The sequence below is a fragment of the Diabrotica undecimpunctata genome, chromosome 3 (assembly GCF_040954645.1).
Source record: "Diabrotica undecimpunctata isolate CICGRU chromosome 3, icDiaUnde3, whole genome shotgun sequence".
Lineage (NCBI taxonomy): Eukaryota > Metazoa > Arthropoda > Insecta > Coleoptera > Chrysomelidae > Diabrotica > Diabrotica undecimpunctata.
In genome coordinates, this window is record NC_092805.1 from 112819904 (window position 1) to 112846289 (window position 26386).

General features: G+C 34.2%; 1 protein-coding gene across 11 annotated transcripts in view; it reads right to left on the reverse strand.

Moving 5' to 3' along the window:
- LOC140437236 (clotting factor G beta subunit-like) overlaps window positions 1-26386 on the reverse strand; it is a 227683-nt gene that overhangs the window by 71509 nt on the left and 129788 nt on the right. For 4 of the 11 annotated variants that reach the window (XM_072526639.1, XM_072526635.1, XM_072526637.1 and 1 more), the window contains exon 1: window positions 24143-24253. The exons of the other annotated variants lie outside the window; for them this stretch is intronic. In XM_072526639.1, coding sequence (XP_072382740.1) covers window positions 24143-24200 — 58 coding nt within the window. In that variant the 5' untranslated portion in view covers window positions 24201-24253. Of the gene's footprint in view, window positions 1-24142; window positions 24254-26386 lie in introns of those variants that run through there. 11 annotated transcript variants of the gene reach the window in all.

Sequence of the window (26386 nt, forward strand, 5' to 3'; positions counted from 1 at the left end):
GATCGCACTGGCAGTTATACAGGGACTAACTTTAACTGCTTGTACATCAGCGGTCAATAAAATGCATTCATTTCTTACTACCCTTCCTTTGTCACACATTTTTTTTCATTTCTAGCTTTGTCCTTATTTTTTATGTGTTGCTCGTAAAGTTCTTCACTTAAATTACCAACAGAGTGTGCTACACAGGTGTCACACATGTCCTTTTTTAACTAGTGAATGGACAAATTCTTGCTATGAAATACTTCATTAAACTTTTTCATCGAGAATGCGGAGGTATTTTTTGATGAACAGTATTCTTTATAGATATTATATAGATTGGCTTGCGATTTGTAAAGTGGTTCTAGGAAAAGTTTATTAGTATTTTTTCGATTGTAGTGGGATGGTATTTTAGGTAATGCATCCAAAAAGTTATCGAGATGTCTAGCCTACATCTCAACATTAACCTTACTAGTTTTTGTTCTATTCAAGTTGGCATTGTTTTGTGATGAATGCATACCGTAACGACCTTTTTTAACCCATGATTGAACCGTAAATGAACCCAAACAAAGGGTGTTCAGGAACATGATTCGACATGCAGGCCGTCGAAGTGTGTTCCCATGCTCATCATTTCCTGGTAGTGAAAATTGAAGAGTATTACTGCGTCTAGACGTATTTTCTGTAGTATTTCGTTTTGTACTTGTTGTATGGACGTTAGTAGATACAAAAATTTTTCTCTGGTTCCATGTTAGGTCGGACCAAAAATGGTGAAATAATTTTTTTCTGTCTTCGTCACTTATCTGTTCACATACCCTTTCTTGCTTCTTTTGCAGAAGTTTGATTCACACCTTACTTCCAATATTCTTTCCGGTCGCATTTTATTTTGTTTAATTTTTTCATGTTTTGGATTTGTGTAACCCAAGTATTTTTTGCCTTACATCCTGAGTAGTTTGTTATAATTTTTTTTTCCATTGCCCTTTGTCTCCTTTTCTTTTACGTGAATTTTCTTCTCTCGAGTCTCCATGGAAAATTTCTTAGGTGTATGTTATATCATCTGCGTCAGTTAGCAGCTCAACTGGAGAAGAACAAGGAGATACTGCTTTTTCGGATGGATGGTAACTACTACTTGTATAATATTTTGAAAAGTCACTCGTATTAGAACTTGAATCAGCTGAATCCAAGGCAGCTTCTTTTTGTGTCAATGGAAGTGTTTGTGTTGAACATGGTTCAACGTTTGAAAGTGTTTTTGATAACTCAGTAGGTATAGGTGTATTTAGTGTAATGTCACACTCCTCATTTCGTGAAGATATAGGTTGTTCAAATGCCGTTTTATTGTTATGAATGAACGTTATGAATGATTAAAACCACTATCCACGGACAAAATTTAAAACAAAAAATGCAAAATGCAACTGTCCGGATTATTTTGACCAGGTGTATATACAAAAACTGTTTTCTGATTGTAATCGAACCGATATTAAACAATGCGTGAGCGAAGCTACTGAAGTATCTTTACATACAGGGTGTTTGGTACGTCGATGGAAATTTTTTAAGGGATAATAGGGGACGCCATTTGCAAAGTTTTTTGCTAATAATGTATCGCTCAAACTGTTAAGGATTCCGAAATAAAGTTAAATTTGGCAATATTCGACAACCGTCTATTTCACGTTTAAAAATTATCTAGGCGTACTACCTCCCTGTTTTACAAATGGAATAAAAATGTAAACCTACAACACTGACTCTTCGCATAAAATTTCCATCAGTTATCGTCATTCTCCAAACGCATAACAAACAAAAAACAATCTACCTGCTATGCTAACAAACAATATACCTGTTATTTAGTTGTTTTTTTTTTTTTGTTTATAAACATGGTTATTGTATGCGTATGAAAGGTGCGTTTTACTGTTTTGACATCCAAATTGTGTTTGGAGTTTCTTGTGAGTTTTTTGGGCATTACGATTTTAAACTTTGTTTAAGTGAACAACCAGACTGTGTACCTGCATAACGGAATTTATGGATTAGTTGTGATGGCTTCGTTTTCGAATGCAGCGTACGCAGACACTCTGTTTCTCTATGGCTGGAGTGATGGAAATGCATCTGCAGCACGTCGAGAATATCAGCACCGTTACTCTAACCGGCGACTTCTCCATGTGTCTGTATTAACACATATCGATGAATTAGTGAAACTGGTAGTGTTAACAATTTTGTTTCCAGCATTAATCCTGGACGTTACGGTCCTGGTGTAGACGCCCAAATTTTGCAAGCTGTTACGGATGATCCTACCACAAGCGTCAGAAAGGTTACTCGACAGTTAAATGTCTCGCAATGGAAGGTCTGGTCGGTAGTGCACAACGATGGACGCTACCCTTATCAATACACTCCAGTACAAGGTCTTCAAGACGGTTATCCAATTAAAAGGGTAAATTTTTGCCGCTTTTTGTTAGATGCAGACATCAACGATTGTAATTTTCTTAAAAGTATTCTATGGACTGATGAATCCAGTTTTAATAGAGAAGAAATAACAAATATTCATAACCTTCATTACTAGGCACATGACAATCCCCATCTACCGAAAGAAACATCTTTTTAGCAAAAATTTAGTGTCAACGTTTGTGTAGGAGTTATCGGAATAGAGTTAATAGGGCCTTACTTTTTGCCAGGTAGGTTAAATAGTCAAGTGTACTTAAACTTTCTAGAGAATGAATTACCACCACTCTTAGAAGATTTACCCCTCAAACGAACAATGGTGTACCAACATGATGGATGCCCTGCACATTGTGCACGTGCTGTTACGGCTTCTTTCAACAATTACTATTCCAATAGGTGAAGAGGACGAACTGGACCGATTTTGTGGCCTGCTAGATCGCCCGATTTAACACCGTGTGACTACCACATCGGGGGAGATTCAAAGAAATTGTTTATCAAGTTGCAATCCGAACTAGAGCTCATTTAATGGAAAGGATTATCGAAGCAGCTGACATTATAAGGGCAGAACTGAGGTTAAAAGTAACTACATCAGAAATACGATGCAGGACAAGAGCGTGCATTAGGAATGGTGGTTCTCGTTTTTAACAACAATGACTGTTTTTCTTAAGTTTATGTACATACTTAACAAGGTATAATAAATGTTGCAAAAAGCATGATGTATCATTGTTGTGTTTTACCTTTCTTACCCGTTTCATTAATGAAGGTTATTTTAACAATGCATTTAGATTCAACGAAGGGTTTTTGCAATCTTAGCAAGTAATACGTAAGGCATTTTGTATGTCAGGGAAGTACCTCGCTTAAATAATTATTTTTAATTATAAAATAGACGAGCTGCTTTATTTTCGAAGATTGACAAATTTAACTTTATTTCGGAAACCTTAACAGTTTGAGCGATACATTATTAGCAAAAAATTTTGCAAATGGCGTCCCCTATTATCCCTTAAAAAATTTCCATCGACCTACCAAGCATTTCGAGCTAAAATACCTAGTAAACGGAAAGCAATTATGACAGTATTAATTGACTACGACTAATAATTCATTAGAAATATAATTTACCATTTTTATTAGACTAAAGGTTGTCATCTATCATTAAAGCTTTTGTAGAAAAGGCTTGAAGAGGCCTACGAGTGAACTGAAAGTGTAAGTTCTCTCTATAGTATTGTAAAAATTTGGGTTTTAAATAGAAGAAAATTAAAGATTTTTTTTTAACCCTTTTTTTCTTTTAATTAAGAAAAATGGTTAAAAGAACGATCTCCAATTTTCCTGTAGTATTTTTTCTTATCACAGTCAATACTCCATACCATAATCTAAAAATTAATTGATCGTCTACCAGTAATTCTAAAAAATCGAAATTGTTATTTTTATAAATAAAAAGATACCATTTATAGCATAGATGTTAAAATCGCAACTGTATGAAATTATCAAACGAAACAAACAAGATCATATTCTTTATAAATTTCACTGTGATAATGTGGACATATTTCCGTAAAAGTTCTACCAATTCCATAAAATTGAATTGTAAAACTAAATGTTAATTTTACGTTAGGAGCTGTAAAAGTGTTAATATAACAGGAATTTGTCAAAGTAACTGTAGGTAACAGGAAGAAAATGTATAAACATGTTGTAAAGGTCGAAAATAACTTCTTGCTCCGGACCTTGCTTATGGTTTTTCATCTTTGTTTCAGAAAAAATGTAAACATAGTTAATTTTTTCATAATTTTCCTTAAAGGATTTCGCAGCATCGTAACGAGCAAACCACCTAGTGACACAAATATGTTTTGCTACTACTCAAGTGTTTGCTACTACAAATTTTTTGTAATGTATTCCACCTAACTGTAGAACTTGAAAAAATACGTACAATTCTTGAACGATGTTGAAAAATGGAGTAATTTCCATGCAATTTTCGGCAGCAGCGTTTTCAATTAAATTGAATGAAAGCTTTGCGCATGCTATAAATGGGCAGAAAAAAATATTGTTTTATTCTGGATTAGAGTCCCTCATATTTATCTGACATATTATTAAATACATTATCATAACTTTGTTCCAGACAGTTAGTGATGTCTAAATCTAAATTATTTATTTATATATATATATATATATATTTATATATATATATATATATATATATATATATATATATATATATATATATATATATATATATATATCGGTTTCAAAACGTCTTGCGTCGTTGTCCGATGCCTAATTTCCACGAATTTCTATCATTCCATTGTTCTTCGGTCAAGTCTCGGGAGCTCATTGCCTTTGTTATTCCCTCCTTCCATGTTCTTTTTGGTCTTCCTCGTTTCTTACGATTTGGTGGTATCCATTTCATGGCGATTTTTGGTAGTCTTGTTTCTGGCATTCTTTGAACATGACCATACCATATAAGTTGTTTCCTTTCTATGTCTGTTGCCAGTGATCCATCTACCCCCATCCGATTCCTTATTTCATCGTTTCTAATTCTGTCTGCCCTAGATATTCGAAGTGATCGTCTAAATACATCCATTTCTGTTGCTTCGAGTTTTCTTTTATTGCTTTCTGTTAGTCTCCATGTCTCTGTACCATAGGTTAAGCTGGTTTTTATGGAGAGATTCATATATATTGTATTTTCGTCTTTTACCAATTTCTGAGCTCCAAAGAACTCCGTTAAGGCATCCAATTGTTCTACGGGCCTGGGTTATTCGTTTTCTAATTTCCCTATTGTCTGTGCCTGTGGTGTCGAAATCAATTCCTAGGTAGGTATATTCAGTGCAGAATGCAATTTCGGTTGTGTCCATCTGAATGTTGGATAGTTCTGCGCCTATTGGGAGATATTTTGTTTTTTGTGTATTGAGTTCTAAACCCCACTTTTTGTATTCTTCCTGTAGTTTTCTGGCCATATATGTCAGGTCTTCTTTATCGTTGGCTATAAGGACTTGATCGTCTGCAAACTGTAGGGTATATAGGCAAGTTTCTCCCAGGTCAATGCCCATTCCTCTGCACTTTCTCTTCCACTGATACAGTGCTTTCGCCACGTAGATTTTAAACAATGTGGGGGATATGCAACACCCCTGCCGGAGTCCCTTGTTTACAGGAAATTTTTTTGAAAGTCTATTTCCAATTTTTATTCCCGACGTTGATCCTTGTTTAAAGGTTAATTAACGCCCTGTTTAAGGGCGTTAATTACTGTGTGGTTAATGTTTGTTTCCTGCAAAACTTTCCATAGCTTTTTAGCGGGTACAGTATCATAGGCATTCTGAAGGTCTATAAACATAAGGTGGGTTTCTTGGTTGGTACTTGATCTTTTTTCTATTATTATTATTATCTATTGTTTCAAAACAAACACATTATCGGTGCAGCTCCTTCCCGCTCTAAAGCCAGATTGTTCCTCTTCTTCTTGTTCCTTATATTCTTGTTCGATAATGTCTCGAAGTATCCTTCCATATAGGGGACTTAAGGTACTGGTTACTGATATACCTCGATAGTTTGAGCAGTCCAGTTTACTTCCCTTCTTATGTATAGATGATATGAAGGATACTTTCCACTCATGCGGGACTGGTGCACCGTTTAGATATTGGTTTATACACCAGGTTAATCGTTCAAACAGTTTGTTAGTGCCGCATTTGATTAGTTCTGCTGGAATTCCATCCGGACCTGCAGCTCGACCATTTTTTAGTAGTTGTATCGTTTTTATGACAATCCTCTCATCGATGTTTATCGTTTCTTCCTGTATGTGTATTTCAGTTGGAGATATTTCTCTATATTCCTCTCTGTTTTCTGTTAATAGATTTTCGTAATGTCGGATCCAGTTCTCTGTTGTTATTAATTGTATGTTTGTTTCTCTTTTTTCATTTGATTTAACTTTTGTCAGGAATTTCCACATCTCTGAGCATGTTCTACCTCCCATATATGTGTCTTTGCATTTTTTGTCCCACATTTGTCGTTTAGCTGTGTGTACTAGTTGTCGTGTTCTTCTTTTAATATCTTTGTATTCTTCTCTATCTAACTCCTGTTTTGTGTTTAGCCATTTGTGGTATGCTTTTTTCTTCCGAAGTACTAGTTCTTCAACTTCTTGATTCCACCAAAGTTTTTTACTAGCGGAATTAGTTTTTAGTCCAATGGCCTCCTCTGCTGCTTCTTTGATGCTACTCGTTATGTTTTCGTAAATTTCGAAAGTTACAGTTCTTCGGACATATTATGCGAAATGAATCCAGATATGCTCTTCTTCAAGCCATCCTGCAATGAAAAACATTTGGAAAACGAAGCCCAGGAAGAAGAAGAACATCTTGGTTAAAGAACCTCAGAATCTGGTTCAATACAACATCTGTGCAGCTTTTCCGCGCTGCTGCAGATAAGATAAAGATTACCATGATGATCGCCAACATTCGTAATGGATAGGCACATCAGGAAGAAGAAGAATCTCTTTCCTGGTCATAGTTTTTGACGTGACAACGTCTTAAATTAGGTTGTGGCTCGGAGTCACTCATGAAAAAGTGTAACGCCCGCTCACGTCTGTTACGATGAGTCACCGAACGAGAGAGAGGCCCGCCGGACCGGCGAATGCCTTGCGTCTCTCTCCCACTCAAACATGATCGGTCCGCTGCGCGCGCAGCATAGAGAATTAGGCGCGTTGGAAATTAGTTAAGTTTAAGTTTACATGTACAATGTTTTAGTAAACAAAATATATTTCTATAGTTAAAATTTGTGCAATTCTTATTTTCATTCAATTCCTTGTTCCTATTGTGCAATTTAATAATATTCATATCAATAAATATTCTACCGAGAAAAAGACGTTGTCACGTAAAATCTTCGCCCGTAAAACCGACTTTACAGGCAACCGATTTTTTTACCCAATAATAGTGATTTTGGAGATATTGAAAATGCCCTAAAATTTCAACAACGTTTATATAAAGTTGATGATTACCTAAACGTGATAAAGAAATCCAGTAAAAAGAACCCACTAGTAGTTCATAGAATGAAAAAAGAAGAATTCGTTGGAACAAAGAAGTTGAAAACTATGATTACAAACCGTAACTCAGACATAGAAAACAGTAAGGTAAGCTGGCTTAAAACAAGAGAAATTGAAATAAGAAAGAACCACTCAGTATTTTTATGAAAACTGATTTTAACACTAGTGAAGTTGAAGTAGATCTTCACAAGAAACTTCAAAAACATTTTCTGTGCCTAGGCTTAAGGACTTAAAACCTTTAATGCCCTAATACCAAATGATGCAAAACCTCTTTTCAGCAACAATACAGTAGAAGATGACATTGACGAATTTGATGGACACTTAGACTTTGGCATAAAAGGTGAGTAATGTTTATTTACTATTTTCATAATATTCAGAAAATTGTACCTACGGCTAACACTGAGTTTAGGTTTTTTTTTTATATTTTTAAGTAATTTCTTAAGTAATATAAAATATTCAAAATAACGACTTTTATTGTCATACCTAAAAAGAAAAAAAAATCATTCACTAAAAGTGATATTTTAACACAATTACACAATGTGGCGAAAATCGTAAGTCGTCGACCAAAAGCCGTCTTATTTTTTTTTTTTTTTTTTTTTTTCGTTTTTCTTCAACATTACCAAGTTACTATTTCGCACATAGAGAAAATGTAAAAAACTGTCTTCGAAAACAAAAAATTACGACTATTGTAACATATACCGAATTTTAATTAAAAGAGTGAAAACTTTGAAATCAAATATCTCAAAATCAATTTTTGGCGCTTGGTCTAGTGATGCATAACGTCGTCCATATATCCTTTGATGTATGATTTTTAGAAATAACTTTAAAATGTGGCTCATTAAGCTGATGGTACGAAAATCATTGAGGGATACGGATTTTATTTTCTTTGATAGAGCATTGAATATTTTTGTTAGTCGTTAGGTAATGTCAGTGTTAAATAGCTTTATGAGCTCAGCATATGCATTGTCAGGTCCAGGAGCTTTGCCATCTTTTAGTTGTAATATTAATTTTTCCACTTCATCTGATGTGATTGGTAAGTGCTCATTACCTATGTAGGACGGAGGTTGTTCGGACCTATTATCATCAAAGAGTTCTTGTATGTATTTGGTCCATATGCATATTTCTTGATTTTTATCTGTGATGATGTTCCCCTGTTGATCTTGCAGTTTGATAGCTGTGTTGGATTTTTGAAGACCAGCTGCTTGTTTTACCTTTTTATGCATATTTTAAATGTATCATGTTTTTGTTCCAACAACTCTATCTCTTCAAACTTTGTTTTTATCCAATTTTCTTTGGTCTTTCGTATTTCGGTTCATATTTGTCTCTGAATATTTTTGTACATTCTTTTGTTATTTTTTGATTTTTTTCTTTCTTCCATGAGTTGAAGTATATTGTCATTTATCAAACATTTCCTCTTCTCTTTATTTTCTATTAGATGTTCTTCTCTGATCTTGTTAAAGGTTTCACATTGTATATTGTAAAGTGATTCTTCTGGATCATATGTTTGCTACATTTTACTTAGCTTTTCTGAAAGAATTGGTGCGACTGTCTCCTTTGTTTCCTTACGAAAGTACGGATGTAACAAATTTTGCCCAGATAATGGCGTATTATCGCTTTTTGCACAGAAATGAAATAAAAAAATAATTCTTATTTTGTGAGTCCTTTCCTTGTACTTACGACAACATCAGTCGAAATATTTAGAATGATTTTATTACAAAACATGGTTTGGATTCGCTGAAGTGCGTGGGGGTATGTTTAGATGATACACGTGCAATGACAAGAAAACATGGAGGCGTTATAACAAGAATTAAAGCAGTTACACCGGAATGTGTCTTTATTCACTGAGCATACACAGACCAGTTTTGGCATATAAACAGATGCCAGATGAATTAAGGCAGGTCCTGAACGACGCTGTTAAATTAGTAAATTTTATTTATTAAGTTAAAGTCAAGAGCATTGCATTCAAGACTATTTCAGCTTTTGTGTTTCGAAATGGGAAGTATTCACGACAGATTGCTCCTTCATACAAAGGTTAGGTAGTTTTCAAGTGAAAAAGTGCTATCTCAATTATTTGAGCTTCGTTCCAAATTTCAAATATTACTAGCTAAACAAAATCATGGACTGAAAAACAAGTTTAATGACGAAATTTGGTTTTGTCAGTTAGTATATCTCAGTGATATATTTGCAGACTAAACGATTTGAATTTGTGTTTATAAGGCGAACGTACAACTCGCTTTTTTATTATTGATAAGGTGGGATCGTTCATTTGAACTTGTGAAAATAAGTCTTGAAAACAACTTACTCCACCATTTTCCCACACTTGAAAGCTTCAATACAGATAATTAAATTGTTATTAATTCTGAGGTATTGTTACGTTGTAAGATTCACTGTGACAAATTAATCAAGGAAGTTAATGAGTACTACAGCTGATCTTTCAAGGGAAAATAGACAGCAGAAGGGGTCCAGGGAGGAGAAGACACTCGTGGTTCCAAAACTTACGGCAATGGTTCGGATTGTCATCTGCTGAACTATTCAGATCTGCCGTAAACAAAATCAGAATAGCCATGTTGATTGCCAACGTTCGGAATGGACAAGGCACATGAAGAAGAAGAAGTTAATGAGCACTTCACAGAAAATTATTCTGAATTTGAATAGATACGCAATCCCTTTATAGTCCAGACAATGTATACAACCCATCTATATGGCCCAGTGGATCTGTCATAAGAAGATTCGAATTCATTAAAAATTTTCGGGAAAGAATGCAGTCAGCAGACAATTCATAACTTTGACTACAGCTACAGATGTGCCTGCAGAAGAGACACGGGAAGAAAACTCCTTTGTAATCAAACACATCGGGATTTTACAAAACTGTAGTGGAAATGCAGTAGCAGCCAGCACAAATGGAAACAATCTAGATCGAGACGTAAGAAGTTTAGAAGTTTCTGAAAAACTAATTCATATTTTCAATAGCGAAAGCCTGGTGAGTATGTTCCATGTTAATGTTCAATGTTTAGCAAATAAAGCAAATGATAGATTTATTTTTGTTGGGCTTTAATTCCGATGTTGTTTGCTTGTCAGAGCACTGGCAGAGTAAAGCAGATCTCCTATACATAAACATCGATGGGTATTTATTTGCTAGCAGTTTCTGTAGGAAAAATAAAAAGAACGGTGGTACTGTAATATAATATGTTAAAAATACTTTAAACTTCGAATCTATTAACTGTGATAAATTTAATATAAAACAAACATCTGAATTTTGTGGAATTGTTCTACAAGATATTAACACGGTTGTATTGGCAGTATATAGATCGAGTAAATGTAACGATTTTAGGTCTTTTTTTACAAATTTCGAAAATTTATTAGGTTCTATTATAAGGCCAAATTTAAAAGTAATATTTTTGGGAGAATGTAATATTAATTTTATTGCGAAAACAGCAAATACTAGTGAGCTGACTTCTATAATATCATCATTTGGAATAAAACAAACAATCCATGACTATACTAGAATTACTGATACATCTGCCACTTGTATAGACAATTTTATGACAAATGTTGAAGAAGATCGGTTTCGGACAAATGTTCTTGAACCTTGTTTCTCTGATCATCGCGGCCAGTACCTATTTCAGTATAAGCTTAACATCAATTCAGCAAAAGTCAAGTATTTGCACTAAAGCCTTTACGCAGAAGGGTATCTTAAAAATGCAGAACTTTTTATCCGTGTTAGACTGGAACATTTTTAATGATAATCTTTATGTAAATTACCTAGCAACGTTTCTAATAGATAATTATAATCTTGCAGTATCGCAATATTTTCCACTAAAAAAACTTTTTATGAAAGACAGAAGATGTCCGGTAAACTGGTTCAATGACAACTTAAACAATATGAGAAATCATTTGCAAACATAAAATTCTACTAAAAAGACTAAAATTCTCTACATAAGATTCTACTAAAAACCCAGTACATTACAGCGAATATAAAAGATATAAAAATCATTACAATGCTGAGTTGAAAAGAACGAAAAAGCTGGCTTATGATCAATTGATATTACCTTCATAGAGTAGATCCAAGACGTGTTGGAACGTAATTAATTATGAGCGAAATAAAACAAACTGTTTACACAATTCAAAAACCAACATATCTTGTGCCTCTTTCAATAACTTTTTTGTTGAAGTTGCAGAGAATATTATAAAATCCCTTCCAAATACACCAGACGACACAATTTTGAACTATCAAAAATTTCCAGCTCCATAAAAGTCATTTTTTCTGTCTCCAACCAATCAACAAGAAGTATCCACAGTTATAAGAACATTAAAAAATTAAAATTGTTTGGATACAAATGAGCTAAATGCATCTTTTAACAAAAGCACTAGTGACATAATTACTAAACCCCTAACACATCTCATTAATAGTATTTTTTTAATCGGGACATTCCCAACTTCATTTAAATACTCCAAGATTGTTCCTATTTTGGCCATAAAAGGGCGATCGTGACCTTGTAGAAAATTATAGACCAATTTCCATCGTTTAGATATTCAGTAAAATAATCGAAAAAATTCTGAAGAAGCGTCTTATATCGTACTTCGAAACAAATAACTTTTTTACTAGTTCACAATATGGACTTAGAAAGGATCGTTCCACAACACATGCACTTTTGGATTTGATGAGTGCCATAGTTGATGGCCTTGAGAAGTCTAATCACTCTGCCATAACGCTGTGTGATCTTTCAAAGGCCTTCGACTGTGTTTCTCATGAGATTTTGCTAAAGAAACTGCATTTTTACGGTATAAGAGGTACTCCTTTGGAACTAATTTCATCGTATCTAAAGGATAGATACCAAGCAGTCAACTACGGAAATTGTCTATCTGAATATAGGCAGATAAAGCATGGAGTTCCTCAAGGATCACTTCTGGGCGCTCTATTAATTATAATATATTATATTAATGACTTGCCCAATTTCATGGCTCCATTTAAAACAGTTATATTTGCAGATGACACTACTTTCGTTTTTTCTGATAAAAATCGTTCAGTTTTAGAAACCACGTCTGAGTATGTAAATTCTAATGCTCAATCATGGCTCTTAGCAATTAAACTTAAACTAAATGATAACAAAACTCAAAATTTAATTTTTTCGTCTACCTTCGATGTGAGTGTTAAAAAAATAACGTAAAATTATTGGGCATAACAGTTGACAACATATTGACTTGATATAACCATATTGACCATCTCAAAGGTAAACTTTCTAGTACCTTATTTTTACTCAGACAATTAAAACTTGTTACAAGTGTTGATATCTTGAAAATAACTTACTTTTTAAGCTATGGTGTTATTCTGTGGGGAAACTCTTGCAATTCTCTAACAATATTTAAATTGCAAAAAAAGGCAATAAGAATAATTATTGCAAAAGTTAGCTACTTGGAATCTTGCAAACCGTTGTTTATTAAATATAAGATAATGCCCTTGCTAATATTATGGCTGTACAGCGTTAATGCAGAAATACATAAAAACGCTGATACTTTCATTAAACACTCTAACTTACATAACTATAGCACAAGCAGCGGCGGCTCGTGGCCTAAAAAAGTAGTGAAGATGAGGAAAGCTTGCCGGAGCCAAAAGGACTAGTACCTACATCGCGCCCAAAAAATTCGTTAAAAAAAATTTTTAGAGTTTATGGCCCTAATAACTTGAAAACCGTTTTTCTTGTTCAGTTCTGCTTGCCTGGGGTATTTTAGTTCTGAACCTCGACATTTCATTGAGGGTTTTTTAGCGATTAAAACACCATGCCTGGGGTTGGTGAGTTTCAATTCAGCCGCCCACTGTAAGTCAGATGCTGATTGCAGCCGACCACTCTGGATCAGACACAGATGTTTAAAATACTGGTTGGTCGACAATGTAAAAGAACATCCCTTTTATCTTCATTTTTCCAATGCCTAAATGGAGTCTCTAATATATTACACACCAAGTCATTAATTTAGCAACCATTTAATATAGTCTTCTGCAGGTCATCATGCAGGGTAGAGTCGATGGCAAAAAGAGAATAGGTAGAAAGAGGAAATCATGGCTGCGAAATATTTGAGACTGGACAAACATGACTGTAGACGATTTATTCCACGTTGCAAAAGACAGAGAAATTTTTAGAAATGTGGTCGCCAACCTCCGTTATTGGAGACGGCATAGGAAGAAGAAGAAGAAGAAGTCATTAATTGGATTCATGTCTCTTTAAAATTATTTTTGTTCAAACGAAATCCACGAGAACACTTTATATCCGAAATCACTAATAATCACTAATAGTGCACTATCCGTGCACTAAACAAATAAAATTAATATTGTGACTAAACTAAACTAATAAATACTATACTATACACTATACTATATAAAAATATCTATATAATGGACTAAATTTCAAAATATTGTCGCTTAGAGAAATTTCCGAAAAATAGGAATACCAAATACACATCCAACAGTGGGTGAAGACGAATAATATATTTTTAAGCGGAACTGCACGTACCAATTTCCTCAGCTATCACTAAGGATAGGCTGACGTCACGTTGCCATGGCAACCGTGAACGCTGATGCAGATGAATTTTGCATTTCAAAAATTATATTCACCTCTTCCTGAATCCTATTATACACGGCTAGTGACACAGGTTAGGACTTGACCGTCAAGTACGTACCGCTAATAAAGCTAGTTGTCTTTTTTAATTTTTAGATTCATTAAAAGAGAATAAATAATTGATTTCAGAATTTAGATATAATAATGTTATTTTCATTTTTTATTTATTTGTCTCAATTTAATTAAATCAATTTTTTTGGTGAACCTCACCTTCACCTACTTCACCTGGCCGGCCGCCGCTGGGCACAAAAGGTGCAAATAACATCAGAACAGTTAAGTATCGTTTGAGTAAATCACAAAAAACTCAATTGACTATAATATATACAATGTCCTACCTAAGGATTTAAAACAACTTTTGATGAATAAATTTAAAGTAAGTCTGAAAAGATATCTTTTGAGATTTGCTTTTTACTCCGTTAGTGAATATGTACTTTGATCACTTCAAGGCAGTAACATGAACATGGATGTACTAACTATGTTGGTATATGTCTTATTTTGTATGTCTTATTTTGTATGTTTTATGTTATGCGCATTAATGTATTTTTATCTCCTATTTTGTGTATGTTATATATTATCTTTTTACCTATACATATAATTGAGTTGCTACAAACAAATGTAAAATTTATAAACGTAGTTAAATAAATAAATCTTAAATCTTGAATCTTTGTTGTTGAGTCGTCGAGCTAGAATTTGAGTGCAACTAAACAAGAAATACTATTTATTTGTCGTGTGGTGGTGAACTAAAATTAGACTTAAAACAATGCAACCTTGGTGAATTTTGAGCAAGAAGAAATTTTGATTTCTATTGTCTTGGAAAATGCTCTCTAAAATACTTAATATACTTTTCGACAACATATCTATGCGAGGATGGATTTTCCGCAATGCTAAATATTAAGAACTTATACAGAAACAAACTTAATGCAGAACCTAATCTTCGACTATATCTGAGTAACACCGAACCAGATGCGGAAATACTAAAGCACAACCTTCTCACAAATTAGTTTTTTATTCTAACTACCTATATATATAAAATCTAAAAATACGAATTAAAAAAAAATTACTATTGTTGAATTTTATTTTACGCATTCCGTAAAATTCCAGCATATAAATTATAGTTAATTAGATTACCTAAAATTATAGTTAATTAGATTCCATTCCGTAAAATTCCAGCATATAAATTATAGTTAATTAGATTACCTAGCTAGATAGGAATTTCAGTTAGGTGTGACCAAGAATAATAAAAATAATTTTGTGGTACATGCCTCAAAAAGGTTCAGAACCACTGACCTAGTTGACATAAAAAGTCGAAACACTTTAATTTAAATAAATAAAGTTTATTTTTCGATTTATTAGTTTATAAACACAATATAGTTTATTTCTAGATATACAAAATCATTAATACACGTATCTATAATGATTTTGTAGATCTTAGCCTATATATACATTTTATCAATTGTCAAATAACTGTCAAAGTGTGGTTACAGATTTTAACCAATTTTCTACAAGACAAACCTCGTACCTCGTACCTTGTTATGGCTCTTCAACAGTTTTTCCTTTATCAAAATAAAATACATCAACATCAAAATTTTCCTGGTTATGACTTAGATTTTAACACAATAACCAATCCAATACAGACTTTAAACTGTAATATTAAGAAAAATGAAAGAATGAATGAATTATGAAAAATACAATAGAGATTTCTCCCTTGTATATATCTACTGATGCTTCAAAAAATAATTGGAGAATAGGATTTGGAATTAATATTCCCAACATTCTTCAAGTTTTCTTCTATGCTTACTGGTAACATATCACAACAAAATCTGAAAATGTGGCAATTTACCAAGCAATTAAAATTATAGGGCAATTAAAGGCATCAAGAAGGCTATTATCTTCTCTGATTCTCTAAATGCTATAACATAACTAAAATTAAAAATCCTATAATCTCAGCCTCTGATGACTCAATATCCCTTAAAACAAAAAATCTCATCTTATCAGCAAATAAGAATGATTTTGACATTTTAATTTCGTGGATTCCAGAACATTCTGACATTCCTGGTAATGTAGAAGCTGATTTACTCGCCAAAATAGGAACAAACTTGAACATTCCGTTAGCTATATTACTAGACTCCCAAGATATTCTCAAAAGATATTCTCCCAAGATATTAAAAAAAATATTGCTAAATTTAAATTCAATTGCGGAGCCATAATGCGGAAGAAAAACTACCAGTATAAGAGAATGCAAACCTCTTTTTCCTTTAAGGCATGGTTCTCAACCCTAACATTTAAAAATAGAAGACTATATTATTAAATTAGAGACAATACCCTCTTCTTTGTTAATAAATCCGTCTACTAAGTGGAACGATCTTAGAGCAGATTGGAACAAATTCCGAGAAGATATAGACTCCTCTTTTAATACTCGCAGATATTGTAATTCTTGGACTATCACAGGTAAGACTGAACTCATATTTTCTACTGTTGCTACATATGCTTAAAAATGAATGCCGATTAAAACTCCCTATAAATTATTGACCTCTAAACCTATTTGGTTTAGGTAAAAGATATTTGGAACACTATTAAAAAAGTTAAAAAAAAAATCCGTTCAAAATGAAAAGCCTATCTTAAATAAAAAACTCATTCAAGAAATTTTTAATAAACTAGCACCTCCATATGTCCCTGGTTCTCCTCTAAAATACTGTAACAATGGCAAGAAGTCAGTACTTCATACTCGATCGGAAGAATTGGTTAAACCTTCTTGTTACAAAGAATTGGAATTAGCATTAAAGCATTCTTGGAATTCCTCCTCCGGATTGGAAGGTGTTACATACGAAATATTGTATAATCTACCAATAATAGCAAAAATGTTAATCCTGAATGTCTATTAATGAGTGGTGGGTGAATCAGGAATACATGGATAATTTGAAAGGTGTCTAGTATTAAAACCGTTCAAAAACCCATTATTTCCGTTATTTTATAGACCTATTTCCTAGTTATCCTGCATTACTAAAACTTTTGAAAGAATTATTTAGACTAAAACATTTTATAGAACGACATTCTCTTCTACAGCACATTCAGTACGGATTCCGCCGTGTACATAGCATTGATGCGGTTTCTCAGCTGATTCTGGACATCCAGACTTGTTTGTCAAAGAATGAGTACTTGTTATGTCTCTTTATTGATTTAAAAGGCGCTTATGTTTCCATCAAAATCCGTGGTGTGAATTTGGTTACGATAATTTAAAGGAATTATTTAGGGCTTTACATAAAATTGATATTTCGAAAGATCATACATACAGCCAGATTAAATTAGATTTATTTGGAAAACAAAATATCTATGTTTGATTAGATAATGCCCAACGTGAAAATGCTATTAAACACAACGAAATTGTAAAAAATAATCAGGCAGTTTTACGTCGTTTAATTGATATTATAATTTTTTAAGTTGTCAGGAATTATCTTTTAGGGACACGATGGATCGGAGCATTCGTTAAATCAAGTTAATTATAGAGAGAACTAATAAAAATGTTTAAGAAATACGATTGGGAATTTTCTAATTTACTTGCTGATTCGAAGACATTTAGCGGTGTATCTAAAACAATTCATAATGAATTAATAGAATCAATTAGTTAAAATTTTTTGATATCCAAAATAAATTGATAGGGCAAACTTATGACGGCGCTGCTGTGATGTCTGGTGAATTGAATGGTCTCCAGGCAAAAGTTGAAACTATTGCACCGTAAGCTTTGTTTACTCACTGTCATGCGCATAGAATGAATTTAGTTTTTCAGGATACATGTAAAAAAATTAAAGAATGTCGTCTTTTTTTTTGCTAGTTTAGAACGGTTTGTTTCGAAAAAATGCCAGTAGTTTGTCAGACGCGATGGAATTTTAAATCTCGGTTAGTTTTCACTGTGACAGATTTTCGTGAACAGCTTTTGGAAGTTTTTGATTTTATTATTGTGTGCGACGATTTTGAAAGTGATGATATCTCAATCCGTGAAGCAATCGGTTTGAAAACTTTATTAAATGATTACTCTTTTAACATACTTGTAAATGTTTTGAAGAAAGTGTTTACTCAAACCCATTTGATATACAATGTTGTTCAAAATCAGTTAACTAACATTATTCATTCCAAAAATAAAATAACAAAACTGGTGCAAAATCTCAGAAATTTTCGTAATGATAGTAATTACCAGTATATACCCAATGACGTTTTGGACTCGCTTGATATTTCCGAACCCCCTAAAAAAAGACAAAGGCATGACACAGAGACAGATCTCAAAAAACGAGTATATTTTGAAAGTTTGGATACTATTATTATGCAAATAGATACTCGATTTTCGAATTTTGAAGATTTGCAAATTTTTGACCTCTTTGACGATTCAAAATTTAAAAGTTACGCCAAAGAATTTCCAAGATATTTATTAGACAGGTTAATTAAAATTTATTCATTCTTTAATAAAATAAAATAAGAAAATAAATTAAAAGTTTTATATGTTGATCCAAATATTTTCGGAAGGTGGGATAAGTTACAAGATATGTATAATTTTATATACTGCAATTCATTACAACAAACTGTTACCGAAATTATTAAATTATTGTCATTAATTCTCTCATTACTACCAACATCTGCCTCAAATGAACGAGATTTCTCTTGTCTCAAAAGAATTAAAACGTATTGTCGAAACACCATGAAACAAGCGAGAATGTCAAGCTTGTCTCAAATGTATATATATATATATATATATATATATATATATATATATATTTAGGAATTCTACAGTATTCACTGCCTTCCCTCGCTCAACCATTTCCATCTCTCTCTGTTGTTCCATTCTCCATCGTTTAGGCCTCTCTTACTCATGGCGTCGTCTACTTCGTTCCTCCAGGATTTTCGGGGTCGTCCTCTTTTCCTTCTTCCTATGGGGCTCCATTCGGTTATTCTCTTTATCCATCTGCTGTCGCTAGTTCTTCTTACATGTCCATACCACTTTAATCTTTTTTGTTCTATATATATATATGTTAGTATGTCTGTTTCTATTGATGTTCTTTGCTTTATTTCGTCATTATTTCTCCTATCCATTCTTGTTACTCTGCAGCATCTTCGCAGGCATTCCATCTCTGTTGCTACTATCTTACTGCTGTTTTTCTTGTTTATGATCCAATTTTCAGCCCCATATGTCATAATACTTCGCACTAATGTTTTATAAATCTGCGTTTTTGTCTTCATATTTAGGTGTCTATCCCACCATACTGAGTTAAGTTGTCGGATTGCTGTTCTTGTTTGTCCTAATCTTAGTGTAATTTCTTCCTCTGTTGTTGCCTTTTTCGTGATTATAAACCCCAGGTATTTGAATTTATCCTTTCCTTTGATTGTTACGTTGTCATCAATCTCTAGATCTTCTATGTCTTCTTCACTTGTAGATAGGTACTCTGTTTTCGCGAGGTTATTATCTAGGCCAGCCTTGGTATATTCTTCTTGTAGTTTCTTCATCATGTAGCTGAGGTCGTCTTGGTCTTGTGCAATCACTACCTGATCGTCTGCAAAGCTTAACATATATAGATATTCGTTCCGTACCGGTACTCCCATGCCTTCGCATTTTCTTTTCCATGTAGTCAAGGTTTTTTCTAAGTATATTATGAATATTGTTGGAGATGTGGAACAACCCTGCAGGAGCCCTTTTATTGTGGTGAAGTCTCCTATGATTCTTGTGCCTATTTTAATGGTCACTTTATTTTCTTTATACAGAGCTCTTGTAGCTTCTATGAGCTCCGTCTGTATTTCTAATTTGTACATTGCCTCCCATAGTTCTGACCTTGGTATAGAGTCATACGCCTTTCTCAGGTCCACAAATGCCAAGTGTATATCTCTATTTTTTGCTTTTTTCTTTTCCAACAGTTGTTCCAGTGTGTATATGTGGTCTATGCATGATCTTCCTGCCGTGAGGCCTGCCTGATCCTCCCCGATTTTGCCTTTTATCGCTTGCTCTATCTTTTCTCGCAATATCTTCCCATATAATCTTCCTATTGATGATATTACGCTTATTCCTCTGTAGTTCTCGCATCGTTTTCTATCTCCTTTCTTAAATATAGATGTCATATATGCCTCCGTCCATTCCTTTGGGAGCTGTTCTTCATTTATGGCTTTCTGAAATATCCATTGTATCATCCGGTGTAATTTTTTTGATCCGTATTTTATAAGCTCAGGTGAGATGCCTCCAGGTCCAGGTGCTTTCTTATTTTTGATTGCTTTTATGGCCGTTCTCATTTCCCTATCTGTTATTTCTATTTCGTGTTGTGGGAATCTGCTTCGTCTTCGCCTGTTTTCTTTTCCAATGAATTGTGATCTTTGTTCTGTTAATAGTTCCTTGTAGTAGACCTTCCATTCTTTGTCCTGTATATTTCCCAATTTAATTTTTTCTTTTGAGTTTTGTTTCAATTCTCTCAGTACTTTCCATGACTCCGAAGTTCTTGTACCTCCTATATATGTTTCAATATTTAAGCAGATTCTTTCCCATTCTTCATTCTTTTGCTGTGTTATTTGTTTTTTCACTTCTCTATCTTTTTCTCTATATTCTTTATAAACTTCTTCGTTGTTTGTAGTCAGCCATTTTCTGTATAGTTGCTTTTTTTCTTCAATTATTCTTTTTGTTGGTTCATTTATTTCATAATAGTGTTGTTTATTTGTTATATGTTCTTTTTCCCCAAGGGCTTCGAATGCTGCTTGCTTTATACTCGCCTTTATATGCTCGTATATTTCTTCGATGTTGCCGTATCTGAATTCTATTAATTTTTGGTCTAGACATTGTTGGTATAGTTCTCTTATTGATTGTTCTTGGAGTAGTTCTATATTGTATTGTTTTTCTCTTATAGTGTTCAACGGTTCTTCTGTGGAGGGGGTCTTGTTATGTTTCCAATTAATGCCCATTTTTGCTGTCAGTAGTCTATGGTCCGTTCCACATTCTGCTCCTCCTTTGACTTGCACATCTTTGATCTTTATTGTGGTATCTTGTTTGATTATTATGTAGTCTATTATCGATTTCAGCTTTCGCGTTTCTTGCGTTCATGTATATTTATGAATATTTTTATGTCTGAAGAATCCGTTGGTGATTTTTAGGTTGTTTAGTTCGCATAGTTCAATCAGACGTTCTCCGTTATCGTTTTGTTCATCCTCTCCAAATCTCCCCACTACTTTATCGTTTTCTTTCCTTCCGGTTCTGCTAAGGTCTCCTGTTATAATTATCTCCACGTTCTTTTTAATTAGCTCTATTTGATTTTGGAGTTGTTCCGTGAAATGTTCTTTTTCTACTCTCGGAGAATCGTCTGTTGGTGCATATTTACATCAATATTACGTCTCAAATTTCAATAGAAAAAAAACTTTTAAAATCTTTCCAAAACTCTATTTTACTATGACGTTATAACCCATTTTGCTACTTCCAAACAACGTAGACTAGAGTTAATTTATAAACATGTTTAGTTTCTAAATTTATAGGAAAAAACAAAAAAAAAACAAAAAATCTCCTATGATGATTGAAGTCTTTATTAGACGGTATTAGGAGACAAAAAATACTTTGCCGACATTGTCTCTCAAGCCACGAGCCACCACTGCTAGCCAGTTCCACTCATAAAGATGTATCGGTAGTAGTTATTCCTCCTGAGACTGACTATCAAACTGACAATGAGGACATAGATGAGGATGATCTTTAGACTCAAAGCTTTTCGAATGACGTTCCCCGAGAAATAGAGGTTCATTACATGTGTGATGACTCTGATAACGACGAAGAAGGTAATCTTCGTCTTGCCATTAGAAGAGAAAATATACTGAAGAGTCAAAATAAAACCAAGAAATCTGACTGGGCGGAAAAAACTACTGATATTAGTATGACATCTACAACAGGTTACGAGGGTCGTTTGTATAATATGAAAGAACAAATCCGAGGTAAATCTATAGAAATATTTGAGAAATTTTTCGACAATGAAATTATTGAATATATTAGGTACACAGCCGACAAATTTATATGCCGCTCAAAATAATAATCATCAATTTCATGTAACGCAGGAAGAGACAAAGATATTTCTGGATATTTTACTTTTTACTGGATACCATAGATTGTCCCGAGAGCGCAACTATTGGTGTTTAGATGAAGATCTTCAAGTTCACCTCGTAACTAATGCAATTTCAAGGAACCGTTTCCAAGAAATTAAAAAATACCTACATTTGGCAGATAATTTTCAAATTGACACAAGGGACAGAATGTATAAAGTGAGGCCTCTCATGAACAAACTAAATAAAAAATTTCAACAATTTGGCATGTTTCACAAAGACTTATCAATTGATGAAGCGATGATAAAGTATTTTGGGCATCACTCATTTTTGACACCTATTGTGGAGCATCAGTGGATAAATCAAAAGTCGCTGCGTTGCCTTTAGGATCACAAGTTGTTCTAAAAATGCTTGATGTCGTTGATGTGCCTACTGACCACGAAGTATTTTTTGACAATTATTTTACTAGTTACAATTTGATGGAAACTTTAAAAGAGAAGGGCTTTAGGGCAACAGGCACAGCAAGAGATAATCGTATAAAAAAATGTCCTGTGTTACCTTGAGCTGTAATGAAAAAGAAGAATTGTGAATATTTCGAATATCGCTTTGACAAAACAGGTCTACTACTTTTTGTAAAATGAAAGGAAAACAATGTGCTCACAATGGCATCAAATTACGATAGTATTGAACCACTTTCAAAAGTGAATCGTTGGTGTGCTGGGGCTAAACGAAAAATTGATGTATCCCAACCAAAACTTTTCTCATCATACAATGCTTCAACGGGCGGTGTTGATCTCTTTGACCAAACGGTTAATAACTACCGAGTCAGTATACAAGGTAAAAAATGGTGGTGACCCATTTTTACCCACATGCTCAACTCAGTTCTTATTAACTCGTGGAGGTTACAAATATTTGCTGAAAATAAAGAAATGGATCTTTTGGTTTTTCAACGAGATGTAGTAAGTCATAATTTAAGAAGTTTTGGGAAATCTATTTATTCTAGAAAACGACGAGCATGATCTGTACTAATGGAATGTCGTGGAATCAAATGGGTTAAAATTCATCATGTTTGCTTTCCAGCTCATCTATTTAAAATAGGAGTATTTCAAAGCCCCTTTTATGAGTGTTGCAGCACTTCAGTGGGAGACTTAAATCACATATTTTTCGAATGTACCAAACACATTGGATCATCCAAAGAGTTATTATCCAAATTGTACAAACTACACATTGGGGGTCCAGTTAATATATCATGTTTAATTGCCTCATTCAACAAATCAGCGTATGATCTCTTAATTGATTTTCTCAGGAAAAATAAAAATAAATATTTAGCATAAACAGCTTAAAAAGTTTGAGGTATTCACTAAAATACAATTGATATGCACAAGTACATACTATTTAAAAGTACGTAGATTACAATACATTTACATAATTACTATTTAAATGGAAATAAGTCACAATTAAGGGTTAAAGTAAGTTTATTGACGTTAAAATAAATAATAAGATTTATGTTTTTTTAGATAACAAACATATAAAATGAGAATTTGGTGTTTATTAAAAGTAAACTAAATGCGCGACCAAATACTTACCATGTCGGGATAGTATTATGAGGCATTTTTTCTCTAGTTTCTTCCTCATAATTTACTATGGAATCACTAACAGGAGAATTTTACTGTCATCATAGCATGTGTTTGTCTTTTTAAAGACGAATTACATGCTGTGATTTTTTCTGAGGGATATTCTCAAGTTAAAGTTGATTTCATGTAATCGAATGAACTATCTTACGTCAATAAATTTACGTTAACCTCTAATTGTGGCTTATTCCCATTTAAATAGTAATTACTTTAAAATGCCACAAGAAAATAGGTTCAGAACAACATTTACATAATTTTAAGTCAATAATATTTCATTAATAAGATCTGTGCCTAATGAACATAGTTCGAAGCCAAACCTCTCCACACATACATATAAATACGTAATTTAATTCAGATTTACTCATTGAATAAATTTTTGTTGACTGTTAAATAACGATTTAAAATCAGATAAAATTGACCCCGAATACAAAAAATAAATAACCTCCTACCTTGATATGTGCCTTGTGAATGAGAAGCGAAAGCTAAAATAATAAAAATAACAAACATGTCACACTATATTTGAAAAACTAGTATTTAAACTAAATTTTACAGCTGTGGTATGTGTAAGGCTTATGGACATCGGGCTACCCCTACAATTCATTAAAATCATACACTCTTACCTATCGAATAGAACAGTGAAAGTGAGAATAAGCGATAAAGTTTCCACCCCATTCACTCCCCTAGCGGGAGTACCTCAAGGCTCAGTTCTCGCACCCCTGTTGTACATCACATACAACAGTTCTATCCCTATCCCGCACCTACCGCACACGCAAATGTACCTCTATGCAGACGATACAGCCCTCCTTACAACAGCGAGCAGATTTGCCCCTGAGACAACTTTTAGAAGAGCACAAACTCTTTTAAACGGTGTCGAAGAATGGTGTAATAAGTGGAGAGTCACACTAAACGCGGCGAAAACACAAACTATCGTGTTTCGCTGCCCACATTCATCATCTGGTATTATGCGCAATCGCGCCGACCAAACGCCCCTGTTTTTGATGGGAGAAAGACTCGTTTTTAGCCCGACAGCGACCTACTTGGGTGTTTTATTTACTAAAACACTCAATTGGGAACCTGATCTAAAGGCAACTTTAGATAGGGTCAGAAACCGAGCCCGTCTCCTAGTCCCATTATCAGCGACGTTTGGCAAAACCAACAATAAAACTCTCACACATACTTACAAAACATTCATTCGACCCGTTATAGAGTATAAGTCTAGCTTATATTGCCTTCTTAAGGGTTATCAAAGGAACAAACTGTCTGCTGCGGAGCGTAGAATCTTGCGTAGAACGTGCAGAAAACGTTGGCACTTCCCCTCCCGTGAAATCCACCGCACAGCAAATACCACTCCCGTCATCGAGAGAATAAAATCTCTCAACAGGAACTTCACCCTCAAAACAATCAACGGCCCCATTTCCATCACACAAAATACCCTAAAAAGTTCCTGTTCCTTCCTAGGTCACATATCCACCCGAATACCTAAAATCAAATATCCTCACCCTCCATCAATTCTACTGCAAACATGCGTAGACGACGATCTTCCTGGTGAATATGTCGACATCCTCGAGGCCACTCCACTAGCCTACCGAACCCCATAAAACATCACATCCTATTCCCTACCCCGGACAGGGGGAGATTGGTTTTTTGCGGTTTCCCAATCTCACTACTCAATGATACCTGTCCGTCCCTGAGAAAATAGCCGCAACTATTTTCTCAACTGAATCGACAATTGCTGAAACCGTCTATCGAACTCCGACGAGGCCTGGCCGTTAGCGTAAGCGACCGAAATCAGAATTTTAGTGCAATACACTAGTTCTGAAGTCGGTTGCAAACGCATAAACGGCTGCAGGAACAATGGTCACTAGAGAACACGGTTTTAGTTTCTGTCGATTCAGACTCGCACACATACACACTAAATCACATTCACACACACACACACACACAAATCAAACAGTGAAAGGGGCACTCTTTCTGCTACCGAAATATCCTCATCACCGGGACCCCCGGCCATCTGCAGCCTCCGTTACTTTATACGGAGTCTGTGGGCGGCCGGAGATAATCTAAGTGATTGACGGAATCTGTAACATCGAAATGGCAGCGGCCGTCACTGTTTGATTTACACACACATTCACACTGAGCGAAATGCGACAAGTCAACTCTCGAAAGCCGAGGCGACTCCACTCACGAGCACACTCGATCACAAAATTTCAGTGCAATACACTGGTTTTGGGGCCGAGTTAAGCTCGAGACTGCACAGGACCAATGGTCACTAGAGACAGGGCTTGTCGTATCTAGCTCAAAAACCAACACATTCACTGGAAAGAACATCAATTCCAGTCAAACCCTCTCGCCCCTGGCTCGCTGGCTGCTGAAAAAGTGACGAAGAAGGAAGAAAGAAGAACAAAAATCGCCGGTGATTTTTCGGACTGTTTTAGCTGTGTGTACGCCATTAATTCAAACTACAACATTCAAACTCAAGCCTGAAGAGGGTCAACCGACCCTAAACGGGCACTCAAACATTCTCTCCCTCATAATAAAGAATCCTTTCCCTTATCCTCCTGAGAATGAACAATGTATGATGATGATGCTGTGGTATATATTTGTAACTGTATTCTAATCTCAGTAAGATATAAGAATATTAGTATTTACCCATACCAGTTTATGTAAAAAAATTTTTTTTATCTGTTTTTAGC